Below are 14576 nucleotides of genomic sequence, written 5' to 3'. Positions count from 1 at the left end.
CATCGCTATACGCTAACACACATGTTTTGGCACTTTTTATGAATGAATCCATTCCAAACCGTCCCAAACGACTAGAAATAGACCAGTGCACTACATGTTCTGCCTAATGTTTGGCCTTCTTTCGGATCATTTGCAGCGCGGTTTTTTCCGATGTTGGAGTCTCTTCACTTACCCGCTCTGAGCACCATTTATTTCGGAGAATAAATTTAAACAGAATCTTACGAGTTGTATGGAGCTACGCATACGCATTGAGTGTATTTATCACAATCCTCTTGTCTATGATAGTCTTCCTTTTACCCCTTTGCAGCTGCGTCGCGACTTCCTCGACAACCACTGCTCGCCAGCTTCTCGCGATGCACCGCTCCATGCTTCCGCAACGTGCCCGCGTCAGTAAACCGCACCGAACAGACCGCACACCGGAACGGCTTCTCGCCGGTATGCGTGCGCCCGTGCACGGTTAGTGCCGTCCGGCACCGAAACCCCCGATTGCAGACCGCGCACACGTGGGGCCGTTCGCCACTGTGCCGCGCGCGCTTGTGTATGCGTAGATGGCCCAGCTGAATGAACGTCTGCGAACACTGATCGCACCCGTACGGTCGCGTCTGGCTGTGGATGCGCTCGTGCTGCGCGCGGCAATCCAGCTTGGCAAACACTTTCCCACACTGCCGGCAGGCGTAACGCACCCCCAGCGTGTGCGTATTTTCGTGCCGCTTCAGTGCGTTCGCGGACGTGTAGGTGCGTCCACAGTGGCAGCACTGGAAGCGATCCTTTTCACTGCGCCCGATCGCTGGTTTCTGCTGGCTCGATAAGCAATCCTGCTCCGTCAATCCTTTCCCCTTCTCGTCCCGCACATTGTGTGCCCCGCCACGATGGTACAGCCGCACGTGGGACTGTCGATTGCGCTCGGTGCGGAAGCGCAGCGGACAGTAGCTGCACTGGTGCATCCGCTCGTTCGCATCGTGCAGGGCGAAATGTTTATTAATAGCACGCATCGAACGGATCGGTAAGCGTCGATCGGTGTCACATGCCGCACAGCGATACGGTATCAGGCCCGCGGCATGCTGTGTGTCCAGATGATGATCTAGCTCCGGCCCTGCCGTGAACTGTTCGCCACAGATGTAACACTTTTCTGTTCCGCGATCAGCTGATCCACTCGCAATCGTAACGTGCTCCTCCATCAGACCCGATCACAGCGCCAATCTTGCCACGCCTGCAGCTAAACAGACACACCCGAGCGTGATCGTGTCGCGAAGCGTACTGCAAACCCGCTGGCAATCGACCGGTCCGGACCGGACACCGGAACCACCGACACCGGTAGGCACGGCAGCATGATTTTCGCGACGAAACTGTTCGGCGAGCCGACTGGCAGGCGGCAGGCAAAAATAAACAAACCACGGTACGGCTAAAATTAGCCCCGATCTATCGTCTGGCGCATGGCGTGTGACATTAGCCGGGCGAAACGTTCCGTGTGCGTGCTGCGTGTGGAGATGCAGCGGCCAGAAAATCCAGCCAAACCATGCCATTCTGCCCGATTCGTACAAGCGCGACTTCGGGTATTGTCCCACGGTGCGCGAAGATCGTGACGCGAACCGACGTGAGTGCTCCCCCACTCACCACCGACCGACCAGGGTGGGTGGAACAAGAGCCGATCTCGATCACATCCAGCTGTACAAATAGCTGGTTTGTGCGAATCCAACGCATTGCATTGAAAAGCAATAAACCGAGCAGTAATGAACCAAACAAAAGCAATTCGACGGGTTCGGAAAGGGCACGCATGAAGCTGGATAGTGTTTTAGGTTTGCAAAATAAATTTTTGTATTATTTAGTAGTTTTCTGCCGTTCGGATGATATTCTCTCACTGGCTAATGATCTCACCCTGCTCAAGAGGAAGAAACAATCCGTTGTCACATGGTAAATCAAACGTGTTTGATTCGAGCGCTAGAACGTGAAATCAATCGCTTGCCTTTGCTGAGATGATCAAACGCCTTAGCCAATTGGGGAACCGGTTTTTCCTATTCCTGTTTTTCGTTATCATTGTTTTGTTCTTGTTTGAAATTCAACATTTCACAACATTTCTTCTGGAACCATTAGACATGTTGTGGCTATTTTTAAATCGATATTCGTTGGGATGCCATCTTTCTTTCTCGCTACGGTTTTGAGCAAAGCAAGCCAGTCTTTTGTTCTTTCAGCACCATTTAGCCCGAGTAAAGAACTAAAAAGGTTGCTATAACGCTAAGGAAAACTTCACCAACATGCAAGGAAAATCCCTCCGGAGTAGATACCCGGTCCGAGTTTTGAATCGTATTACAAACACACAACACACTCGTGCCAAATTCAATCATAATAATATTTTTCAATTTATGGCGCACTTTTTGTTAGATCCTGGAAATTCAATTCCTTTGCTACCTTGACGACGGCATGTGTGTCTTATCAGCATGTGAACACAGACCGGGCCGTGTGTGGCGTCCGTATCCATGACAGCCGGCGGTTGTATAGTGCTGTGGCTTCGCTTTAAAATGCAAACCTAACGACTCGCTGGTCCAGCCAGCCGTCCATCTTCGGCTAGTGATTTTATGCTCCCTAAGGATATCCTGCAGCCGATTGTTTGTGTGCGATCCTCCTGACGTACTCACTCTACCGTGAAAGATGAAGCTCTCGGAGGGACCTATCTGGACCAACCCCTCCAAATCGAAAGGAAACCGCGACGCAGCATCTTGTCCTATCCAACAGCTCGTTAGTGCCGTAATTTGATCTGTTTTCTTCCCGTCAACCAACAGCAGCAACAAAAAAAAAGAGAAGTAATGATTCCTTGCCGAAACCGAAAAAGTTCTGCCACAAGTTTGGCCCGGTCAGCCCGAAACTGAACCACGGGTGAAAATGGTGAAATGTGAGAGCATTATTGAGGTAATTAAATTTATCAAAATGCTCCGCCTAACAGCGTAAACTGCTGCGATACGTGACCGGTCAGGCTGAAACGGGGTACGGGGTCATTCATTCATTGGCTCCGAGAACGGGTTCTCCGTCTGCTGCAATGTTCTGGCATCGCTCTCTCACGCCGATGTGGTGCTGGGAGTAACTTTCACCCGAACCGACCAGCCACCCGGTTTGAATGCTAATTGGGAGTGCTGTTCTTTGCACAACTAGTTTCCTAACTGAGTTAGCTAACTGTTTAATCTGGTTTTCTTTTTTCTACACCGCGATTGCGCTTTTTCCCGCAAAGAACTGAGAATCGGGATGAAAAAGGGTTGGTCGAGTGTTTTAGGGGAAACGGAAGTTCATCGGAAAAAAAGGTTTGCTTGCAGACTCCGTCCAGCAGCGACGTGGACACAATCGGAGACCTTTGCGCTAGGTTTCGATGATTCGGTTCAAAAACGAAACAAGTGAAACAGTTCCCATTTTCCAGGACCTGCTTTTAGGGCAAGAGCTCTCACCAGATCGTTACGGTGGTGTACTCGAAATCACAAACGACACGCAGCACGGCGCCACAGGATTCTCGAAAAATAAAAGGCCCAACGGTCAACACCGGTACATGTGTCTACTTGAACCATTCGCTACCGACACGTGACCATCTTCAGCGCCCCCGCTCTACATTCGCACGCTCGTAGACTTCATCTAATTCATTACCAATTTCCAGCAAATGAAACATAATGATGGTCACACCGGTCGGTGGGCCACGAGTGAGGGGAAAGCGTGCGTTGCTACACGCAACTTCACCTCTGGCACCCTTCGCCGGACCGTTGCTAATCGTGAGAAATTGATTGGAAAAACGACGGTGCGACAGTTTTCTCTGGAGGATTCAACGCGGGTAGTTCGACTTCTTGGCTGGACTGGTCGGTCCAGCTGCCGGTCCTTTCTCAGGTGTATTCTGGGCATTCAACAGCAGGCACATTTGCGTCACTTTCAAATCGGAACGGCCATAATTACAGCTTGCACCGCCGACAAGGATCGGGAAGATAGGACGGGGAGGATGGATTCTATTCTTTTCTATTCCTGCTAAACATTTCCCCCTGCTGTAACTGAACGAAACGGTCCAGTTTTATCTGTGTTTGCTTCTTTCCTTTCTTCAACAAGAAACCCTCCGGAACGTGCGTGGACAGCGTTGTCCAGGGTTGTCCGGTAAAATGGACCTTTTTGCTAGATTAATTTACTTGCCCCTACTCGTCTCTGCGGCGCGTGAACACTCGCCTTCAAGGGTTTCCATTCGTTTGGTACATTGCCGAACAATCGGTACGCAACCATACGTGTATGGGGTTGGTGTGTGTGTGTGTTTTTTTTTTTGTGTTCATCTTTCCTGTTTTCTGGTTCACTTTTTTGTTGCTTTTCCTGTCCACTCTCCCCGTAGCGGATGTTGCGTAGGAAGTGATCCGAAAATCGAAGCCGATTCAATGAATGAAGGAACGATCCGTCAACCGAACCGAATCGATAAACTCCAGTCGTCCGTGGTGCCTTCGGGCGGGGTTAGCAGGAGTGTGCGTTTTGCTGTGGTCAACTTCGCAGTTTCTGTAACTCGTCACAATCGTGCACCACCACGCTTCCCGCAACACACCCATTTCGGTAATCACGTTGATGAAGATGATACTGACCGGCACACTTTCCTCACGCCAGAGCTAAACATTGCGCAATCGTCTCCGTGGCGAACGACCACCGAGCGTGCGAAAGGGCTGGGAGGTGTGTAAAATCTTGAATCTAGAAGTAACCACCGTTCAACGTAGATTGACTGCCAACCAACAATCCTGCACCGGCGGGCGAAGGGTACGCAAGAGAAGGTCGATATTGTTGTGACAAGGTTTTGATTGAAATTGAAAAATAGACATTCTAAGGGTTCGGAGCAAATTGTTTACAGTACGGTTCGGCACGGACGGCTCGGACGCAATGTGGGACGTTAGTTTCGACAAGGTTTGACTTTTTCCCCCCCAGTGGGTGGGCAGTTTTCGTCCACTTGCTTGTCGTGGAGAATTTCCATCCTATTTTCCACCGGCCAGTGGACACGCTAGCGGTGAGCTGCGTTTGTTAGAAACCATTTCCAATGCGTTCAGTGGCTGATTTGTTTACGGACAATGTTATGCTGGTTGTTACCGGTTTTTGCGTGTTGCTTTGCGCAGTGTTGCATTTGGATAAATTTGTTTGTGTTTATGTTTTAACAGGCGCCGTTTTTTACCGTCATTGGAATATGATCTGTGTCGTTTCATGTTGAAGCAATTCATCCTTTTCTTTGTGCTAGAAACAAGAGGAACTAAAGAAAGTCTATCTTATCTAAATTAAATGCTAAAATGATGCACTATTTAATGCCTAGAGACTTGATCTTCTTGTACCAGTTCTCTTTTTACTATTTATTATGGCAAACAAGAAAAATGGGGAAGGTTAGCTATTTTGTTTTTTTAAACAAATGCTTTGACAAATAGTAACAGGAATAATTTCTTCTCTCTTGTTATATGCAACAGATTCTATAATTTTCCGTTAAGGATTTGGTTTACATTACAGTCAATAACATTCTACATTCGACATTTCACATGAGCTCTGGTTAGTCATAAATCTGTGAAGGCAACTTCGCTATAAGGTTTGGCGACTAAACAGATAACGTCATTGAGTAGGGGAAGGTAGGTAAAGACGGACACCTTAAGGGAAATGGTAAAAATCTAGGGATATATAAGTGCAACGACCATGAAAATGTGCATACATTATCTTACACTCTTTTGAGTTTTTTTCATGAATGAAAAACATGATTTTTTTCGTGCAGTTTTGAAATGTTTAGGTAAGACGGACACCTGATATGGGAAAGATGGACACTATGAAGGGTGAGACGCCTTTAAAAAATGTTGGAAATTGAAGAGTTTTACAGTATTTTAACAAATTCTATCGCTTTCCACGTCCTGGTGCGTACATAAACCAATTCTAGGCCAAATGCGTTGACGGTTCATTCAGCCATGAATTTAGAAATTGTAAGCGCCGCTTGTAATATATCGTAGAATGCAGCATCTAAAGCATTATTGAAATATCGCGCACTAACAGCTGACGTTGCTCCAGTTGCTTACAGAACTACAGTCTAGAACTTCCTTATAGGAAATTACTCCGCGAAAAGTCCACGACCCCAGCATTTTTTTAGGGACTTTTTAATAGTTTAAGCCATTTTCTACCATGTCTAAATTCAACATTTGATATTTGTAATCTTATAGAATTTCTCACCTATTCCTGAACGATGTCCTATCAATGCCTCATATTTTTATTGCTTAAAGTTGTCCAAGTCGTGACAAGCTATTGAACTTTGTGAAACGCCTCACAATCGTCGAGCGAGTAAGAGCATAACGCATGACTGCTATTTTGTCCGGAGTTTTATTTCTCGTTTATTTCAATGCTTTCTCTAGTTGCTGGATGGTTTATATCTTCGGAATATCCCTATTTCAGGTATTTGATGAAATCTATTCATCACCAATTGATAAACCAATAAAATAAATCAATAAATTCGGTGTCTACCTTACCCTACAACAAAGTGTCCGTCTTGTCAGGATGTTCAAACCACCAGAAACAATATTTTGTATTGCTTTCATTCTCGTCCTTTCGCCAGTTTTTTTCATTAATGATCACGATAACTCGTTCATGAAATAAAACTTCCGGAAATATAAACAATACCAGTTGTAGAGCTTAAGATCCTCAGTAGTCTAATTAGATCTACCTTTGGCTACATTTATGTTTCCTTCTTAGATCATCAATCCTGCAAATAATTGAGTTGATTTTTTGAGGATTATACAATTACTTCTGTTTCATTCTTCAAAATCAATTATTTCAAGTTGCACACTAAACATATGCGTATTATTTTCTGAAATCGATCATTAGTGAATGCCCTTACGTATGTTTCGCTACCTTACCACATTTGCCATTCATGTTTACAGCGCTACATATAACTTCTCACGTTCATCTAAGTATTTTTTCCCTAAAAACAACTTAATGCACAACAAAAAGCATCTTGTGCAATCCGGCCACTGTACCGGGATTTCCAGCAGCTAGCAAGGAAGAAAGGCTGCAGCATCTCCCGCAATGATGTGACCCACTTTCGTGAAATGGCACTTCAATCGAACAAAATCGATAAACCCCTGCACGCTACTGTACAAGCACCGAAAGGGATACGCAGCAGGACCACCGGAATGGATCACGCTGACAGAACAGTGAAAGTGAACCACTTTCCCAGCGACACAACAAAACAGCAAACTTCATTAACGTGTTATCCGCTCCGTGTGTGTGACCTTGTGTGACATTGCGAAAACGGGAGCAAAGGTCAAACAAAACCCCACTGCTCCGCAGCAGGAAGCGAAAACTGAACCCGATGTGAAAATTGTTGGACGCGCCCGGTCACACAGGGGACACGCATGTGGGTGGTTCAAAACTACAACAACATCAACGACAAAGAACCCGTATGCTACACATTTGCTTAGATTTATTACATGCTAGTACCGGTGACGGTGGACCGACGGCCACTTACGCCCCGGTGTACATTTTGATCCACGGCAGATAGTGATGCACGTTGGTGTAGACGCCGGGCAGGCCCTCGACGCCGCATCCCCGCACCCCGAGACTGACGATGCCGGTAATGTACCAGATGGCGCGCTTCATATCGTAGCTCATGAGCGGTGAACCACTGTCCCCGGCGCACGTATCCTTCGCCCGCTCGCCGCCGGCACACATTTGACCCGGGCCGAGCGCGAACGACCACAGCCGAAACGTTTTGCTACACTTTTCCCGTTCGACGTACGGCAGGCTGAGCTTCAGCTTGATCGGGCTCAGCACATCCGGTCCGAGATTGTCCTTGACTGATAGGAGAGACGCACAGTGTGCATTAGCAGCTGGATGTCAGTTTTAGTTCTCTACTCCAAAACACTACTCACAGATATCCGTGCGGCCCCAGCCGGACACGCTCAGCTTCTTGCCCGGCGTCGCGCTACTCTCAAAGTTCTGCTCCGGCAGACAGATCGAGCGCAGAAAGTCGGTAAACGGCGGCGTCTGTTCGATCCGGATCAGCGCAATGTCGTGCTGCTGGTTGCTCGACTCCGAATCGTACTCCGGGTGCGGTATGACCGCTTGCGGCACCAGATCGATCATATCGTCCGAGCAGTCCTTCAGGTCGTTCTCGTACACGCAGTCCGGGTTGGTGTGGATGTTGTACTCGCGCAGCCGAACAAACTTCCTGTAACATTGTAACATTGCAAGCTGAGCGGGTGAGACGCTGGTCGGTGTGCATTGAGCAATATTGACGGAACCAGTTCACAACTTACAGCCGGCCCTTGGTTTGCTGAAAGTTCTTCCCGGTCACACAGTGCGCGGCGGTGATCACGTACGTGCGACTTATCAGTGCTCCCCCGCATCCCTGGGTCAGTGCGTTGTTGTCTACCGGAACGGGGTGAGAGTGAGCAACGGAGGTTTGATGGTTTCATTACTTTTTTGGGTAGATAGTACACACACACACTGATCACTGATTGACCATTGAAACTTACCCCGCTCATAGAGAAGCATTGCCATCCACGGGAACTCGTCGATCTCGGCCAGCTGGCCGCCCCGTATCTTGGCCACGTAGCTCTGGATGCCGCAGGAGTCGGCATCGAATGCGATACGGCTTGCGACCCGATTCTTCGGCACCATCGTCTCATTCACATAAGGTTCGCTGTTGGGGGGGAGGGGGGGACCAAAGAGCAGCAAGCAAATGATTGAGAAGAAAGTGTGAAAGCGAATGAAATTAAACCCAAAGAGAAGAAAACAGCCGTTCGGATTGCCCGGCAGCTAATCGTATGACCCTGGTGCTGTTTCTTATCAGTGTGTTCCGTAGGAATATTAAGTAACACTCAACAACACCCGTGGAGTGGCACGACACTACACCCCAGTAGGGTGTCCACGGCATCGCTTGTCTAGATTATCCAATTTGTTATTCCATGAATTTGCAGCTTATTAATAGCATTAATGCATTTCGCCGAAGCAAATCGGCACGCATTGACGTGCGCTGGCACGGACGCATTGGCGTAATGAGCGATGATTAATCCCATTACCATATGTTTGTGGCAGGGTGGTGTGTTTGCTGACCGCGCATAGATTGACCCCGAAGCAAAGGATCAGAACCCTTTAATAGTGCGCGCGCGCGCCCTCTGCTCGATATACGTGGCGCTGCGCCGGGGCTCCAGCAAGTCTGATAGCGTCACTCACGTGCCTCTCTTCCGCTGCATTGCATTATTAACCACTGTAATGTTGGGGCTTTTTGCAGAGTTTTCACGATTGTGTGTAGAATTTCTACTGCATCACTGCAGACAACTGCACCTCCGTTTACTCACAACTACTACTAATAAAAATCCCATTGCGTTTGTCTCCGACCACAGGTTTGACCTTTAAATTCACTCATAAAACCATGTATTCCGTGGAAGTGCATTGTCGGATGATGATGATAGCATACGTCACCACTGAGACGCGCTTCACTGTACGGTCCACTTCATTCAATCGTGAATGCGATTGATTCACGAGCCAGTTGAAGACGATTTATTTTCGGGCGTTGAGAGCTTCTGCTCAACGGAGTAACGTGTTTCGCTCCATTCGCCGCTACGTTCCTGCGAGCGGCAGGATGCGATCAATTGATTCGTTTGTCTGACTGGCTCACCTGACCTGGCTCACGGGAGCAATTAGCTGCCAAGTGCAAGAAATTCCCCTCCGCAGAAAGAAAGAGTTGCACAGAGAGAATAAAAAGAACAAGAAGCAGAAGAAGGAAGCAAAAAACAAACTCCCCTACAGCTTAGCCCTGCCTCTAATTGTAGGCATCCGATGGCGCTGATGCTTCTAGACTTCCCCGTGCTAGGTTTTCGTTTGTGTTTGCGTCAATCGCAACACTTCCCTTCCGCCGCCCGTGTGGGTACTTGATCGGAGCCTGAAATTGAATGTACCCGCACTTACCGGTAAGCGTCACTGTTGCGGGGACAGCACACGTACGGCACCGTGTCCGACCCGTTGCACTGGATCTGCTTGATGAAGCTGAAGCGCTCGATCGAGCTTAGGCTGGACACGTCGTTGATCTTCCCGTAGGCGACACATTCGGCCGGCAGCATGCACTGGCCCGGGCTGGGCTCGTTCGGGATGTCGCACAGCCGGATCGAGTCCCACACGGGACGATCGTCTGCGGAGACGGGGTAGAACAAATCAATATGTAATTAACTCCACCAAAATGTCCATTGCCATTACCACCTAAATATTGCCTTTACCGCGACAAAATCTTTTGGATGACTTCCAAAAAAACTGATTGAAAACTCGTCGCAAAGCAATCTTCACCACCGTGCATACCGCGCACACCCCGTCCCCCGGAATGGAATGCAGCTTGGAGCCACGAAGGCAAACAAAAACAAAGCCAAAATTCAGCTTCAAAATTCTTGCTTTCGCACCACCACCACCACCACCGATCGAGAGCGAGCGCGACGCGCAGTCGGGCTGCGGAATACTGGAACCGGAAATGGTGCGCATACTTCTTTTGCGGCCTGCCAGTTAGCACGTTAGCACGGCGAAAGATCGTGTCGCAAGATCAGGCAAGATCAGGCGCTCTCTGCCCTCCTCCCCACCACACAACCCAACTTGGCTCTTCTTACCTGTGTCCATGGGCGCACCGTACGCAACCGGCGACAGAACCGCAAGCGCACAGCCGCAAACCAGCAGCAGCAGCACCGCGGACGACATGGTGAGGTCTTCAAAGCGCGACACTTTCCGTTAGCGAAGCTCGTGCGTAGTACCGTTCCTGGAGACGCGTGAGTGAGGTCTGGCGTATTCGGCTTTCCGTTAGCGAATAGAACGCGACGGCCCCGCGAGAGCAGCTGATAAAGCTTATTGCTCCCTTCGCAACCCGGGGGCGGGTGGCCGGGGTAGCTCAGCATAATCAAATCGAACCGCACGGGCGGGATCTCACCACGGCGCGGGTCGTGTGGTGTGCGCAATGCCTGGGGGAAGGAGTGGATGGTTTGCTCTGAAGGGAGAGAGAGAGAGGACGGGGTGGTCAATCGAGAGTTTCTCATCTTGGAGACGTTTGCCGATCAGGCATGTCAAACCTGTAGATGACTAGCTGAGTGTGGGGAATATTAAAGTTCCCGTTTATTTATGTAAATGTTTTTTTGAAGTTTAATTAATTATTTTAAGTAAATTATTTTTTGCAAATCGTTTTTGTCTCGCAATTAACATAGTACAGATCATAGTCGCTTAGGAACATTTAAGTGAAATAGATGAGTGCTTTTGATTTTAATGTTTTAGTTTTACCAATCTGGGTTGAAAAGTATTTTATGTTTATAACAATGATAAAAATAAAAATTTTATTTTCCGAATTCTATTGTGGTTTTATTCTATTTTATTCACATCTAAACGGATCGTCTTTTAAAATGGCATCATCGTGTTCGCCATACCAATAGTGTTTTAATTCTTACATCTCTCCTTAACATGCACGTAATGCAAGCTTGTCCACTCTGACAAACAAACAAACAAATTCTTCAGAGCGAGAGAGTATAGCGAATGTCTGAGAGTAAATGCGACTAAAAATAATGCTATCTAATGTATTAATGATACATTTCTCAACTATTTCTCAACAGAACAGTAAGTCTGAACCAAATATATGTTATCTGCAAACAGGAGCTCTTTGTTTTCCTGTGATAAACCATTACACAATGCGCCACAAGTTTCAGTGTAATGCCAATTTTTTTAGTTATTTAGTTAACACACTATTCCATATTTAGTAACAATTTATTTGCTATTTGATATTGATATTTGACATTTCTGGAAATAATGAACAGTCAAGCAAAAGATCTGAAAAGTTTTACCGAAAAAATGCCATCCGACATCCCTGTCTAATCGGCGAGAGTCTCACGCAAGTGTTGGTGTCGGCCTTTCTCACCAAGAATCGCTTGGATAAAGTCGTTGACATGTTTTGTTGATATTGTTGTTGTTGTTGTTGTTGCTGATAATGATGATGTCGTTGTTAGCTTTTCGTCTCAATCCACTCCCCAAGATCACCTCCGATCGAGCAAAATCCACCACCCTGCTGGAACTTGAGATCCGCTTTTTGAGCAACCACCGGGCACGGGATCGAACATATAGTAAAGCCAGTCATTACAGCACGGGACTCACCACTTGAGCCCACTGCCTGAACGCCGTGTGTGCTTCTTGGGCGATGTCGTGCAGGGAGTTCGATAAAACAGCCTTTGCGACCTATGGAAAGGTATATCCCCGCTGCTGCGCACGTTACCGGTTTAGTGATTTTTCTGTATTTATCCATGCCGCTGTGCTGCGCTCATAACATATACGGCTACACGTGAGATCGGAGGGTAAACACCTTCAACAGAACGCCTGGGATTTCCCGACACTGTTGACCCGTGCTGCCAAGCATAGCCAAGTGTGAAGTGTGCAGAGAAAGAGCAGGTTGTTTTGCTGTTTTGGCAGTTGCTCTCACGGAGACGGATACGGAGACGGTGTAATCGAGCGGATCAGTAAATGGAACTCAGGAGAGCGGTGGGAATTTCTAGCTCCATGAACCTTGGATCTGTGTTGTGATGTTGCTGGCAGAGAACGGACATACCCTGGTTCGGATGGAATTTCCGCCCAGTGTGTGATAAGAAACATTGATGCAAGGAAGATGCTGAGCCTTGCTAAACATCTACTTGACATAATTAATGTTATGACAGCAAACACCGTACACTATCACGATCAATTGATCGGTTTGTACGATACAGATCATCAAGGTCAATCAAGATTGCAAATCTCTGGCGTGGATTGATGGAACTATGCTAATCAGTTAGCACTTGGAGAGTTAATCTTTGCCAGCTACCCTGCTACAGGCGTTCGTTTACAAACAACGTTTGTCTTCATCACACTTGTAAAATACAAACAAGTTTGCTTCGGTTTGAAAGTATGTGTTTTGTTTCTACACGATTTATTGAATATTGAATATCATTTTGCATCAGCAACGGCTGTTTTTGACATGTGTCGTCGCTACTTTACAACTGATTTGCTTAAACACTATTAGAAATTAATTGCAACTTTTGTGTAAAGTTGATCATTATATCAATGTGTGTTTACAACAATCGCTCAACGACGAATGTTTTGCCGAATCCAGCCCAGATACGACGACACTCTCGTGTACACACCGGGCCAACCTTCGAGTGCACACTGGTTGCCAAAGGAAATGACACCCTCCTGTATCCAGTAGAACCGCTTTACCATCAACGGGCCACCGGAATCGCCGCTGCACGAATCGATCCCAAACACACCGCCCGCGCACAGCTGCTCCCCAATAACTTCAATGTTTTTCCACTTCTTGTCACACTCCTCCTGAGCAAACACTGGGAACTGGGCCTTCTTCTTGATGCCACTGTGTCCTGTGAGTGTAACAAAAACAAAACCAAAGCTCATTTTCAGTAAGATCTTCTTCATGAATCCACAAACGGGCTATATTCACTTACGCTGTCGTCCCGTGTGTCCGAACCCAACCGCCGTAACGTTAAGACCGGGACTGGTAGGCGGGAATTCATCCGGCGGAAGACATACCGGCGAAACGAAGTTGTTCATCGTAACGTCCCGATCGAGCCGGATCAGTGCAATGTCGTGATGCTGGTAGGGTCCGTTCTTGTCGTACCCCGGATGAACGATCTGCGCCTCGATGCCAAAGTTTTGCGGCGGATCGGCACAGTCGTCCGGGTTGCCGTCCGCACAGTCCGTATCGGTCGCGGTGTTGTACTCTCCGAGACGCACGTTAACCCTGCAAGCGCAACAATGTAGCATTTAAATTAAGCAATTTCCGCTCACACACTCACACACGCAAACATAGCCATACGCAACGATCGTTCAACTTACAGCCGTTCGCCTTCGTCCAGCTTCTTGTTGGCCAGACAGTGGGCCGCCGTCAGCACGTACCGTCCGTTGATCAGCGAGCCGCCGCACTTGAACGCCCGCTCGCCCTTCTTCGATTGGTACTCGAGCAGCGCGTACCAGGGAAACTCGTCGATCGCCGTGTAGTTACCGCCGATGATCCGATCCGCCAGCGTGTCCAAACCACACTCGAACGCTTTCGGGTTCGGCAGGCCGTCGCGCACGGCCGTTGGATTACGGTCCACAGTCGTCACACCGTCCGGGCAGCAGATGGTCACGTCCTTCGTTTTGCACTGCAGCTTGCGCAGGTAGTCGATCTCGTCCTCGCTCAGCACTCGGTCGGAATTGAAGAACTCATCCCTTACGCTCGGGCACTGCTGTACCGGGTGGCACACTCCATCGCGATGATCGGGCGTCCGGCAAGCTTCTTGCGCACGAACAACGGCAATGAACGCCAGCAGCAGCAGCAGCAGCACACAATCTACCACCTTTGCCATGACGATCGTTACGCCAGGCAGGATCAAGATCGACTGATTGCTGCTGCTGCGAACGATCGCAGCAACCGTCTAGCAGCTCGGCGTTCCGCTCAAGGTGAATGTGCAAACGAAAACAGGTTGCTGCTGGTCAGCCTGTAGTGGTGAACTTGGGTGACCATCGCAGCAATGGTTGGCATTTCGATTGGCGCGAGGTATTTCCCTTTGCAGCAACACCCATACAGG

The 14576-nt window shown here is 48.2% G+C and overlaps 2 protein-coding genes across 2 annotated transcripts; both read right to left on the bottom strand.

Moving 5' to 3' along the window:
- Positions 1–293: 293 nt before the first annotated feature.
- LOC121590602 (zinc finger protein 433-like) lies at positions 294–1178 on the bottom strand. The gene has a single exon (XM_041910411.1). The coding sequence runs from the start codon at positions 1176–1178 to the stop codon at positions 294–296; it is 885 nt and encodes a 294-aa protein (XP_041766345.1).
- Positions 1179–7407: 6229 nt separating this feature from the next.
- Positions 7408–14418, bottom strand: LOC121590598. Its single transcript, XM_041910403.1, has 9 exons — positions 13843–14418; positions 13452–13747; positions 13083–13367; positions 10602–10715; positions 9919–10138; positions 8484–8650; positions 8265–8376; positions 7878–8176; positions 7408–7802 (listed from the first exon to the last, which is right to left on the bottom strand). Exons 1-9 carry the CDS (start codon positions 14352–14354, stop codon positions 7471–7473), a joined length of 2337 nt encoding a protein of 778 aa, XP_041766337.1. The 5' UTR covers positions 14355–14418; the 3' UTR covers positions 7408–7470.
- Positions 14419–14576: the final 158 nt, after the last annotated feature.

The sequence above is a fragment of the Anopheles merus genome, chromosome 2R (genome assembly GCF_017562075.2).
Source record: "Anopheles merus strain MAF chromosome 2R, AmerM5.1, whole genome shotgun sequence".
Classification (NCBI taxonomy): domain Eukaryota; kingdom Metazoa; phylum Arthropoda; class Insecta; order Diptera; family Culicidae; genus Anopheles; species Anopheles merus.
This window is presented reverse-complemented; position numbering and strand designations above follow the sequence as displayed.

Coding starts and splice junctions, on each gene's coding strand:
- LOC121590598 (XM_041910403.1), bottom strand. CDS start 14,354: ATGGCAAAGGTGGTAGATTGTGTGCTGCTGCTGCTGCTGCTGGCGTTC. Junction 10,139..10,601: donor CGGTGCGCCCATGGACACAG/GTAAGAAGAGCC, acceptor CCGTCTCCGCAG/ACGATCGTCCCGTGTGGGAC. Junction 7,803..7,877: donor CTGGGGCCGCACGGATATCT/GTGAGTAGTGTT, acceptor CTCTCCTATCAG/TCAAGGACAATCTCGGACCG.
- LOC121590602 (XM_041910411.1), bottom strand. CDS start 1,178: ATGGAGGAGCACGTTACGATTGCGAGTGGATCAGCTGATCGCGGAACA.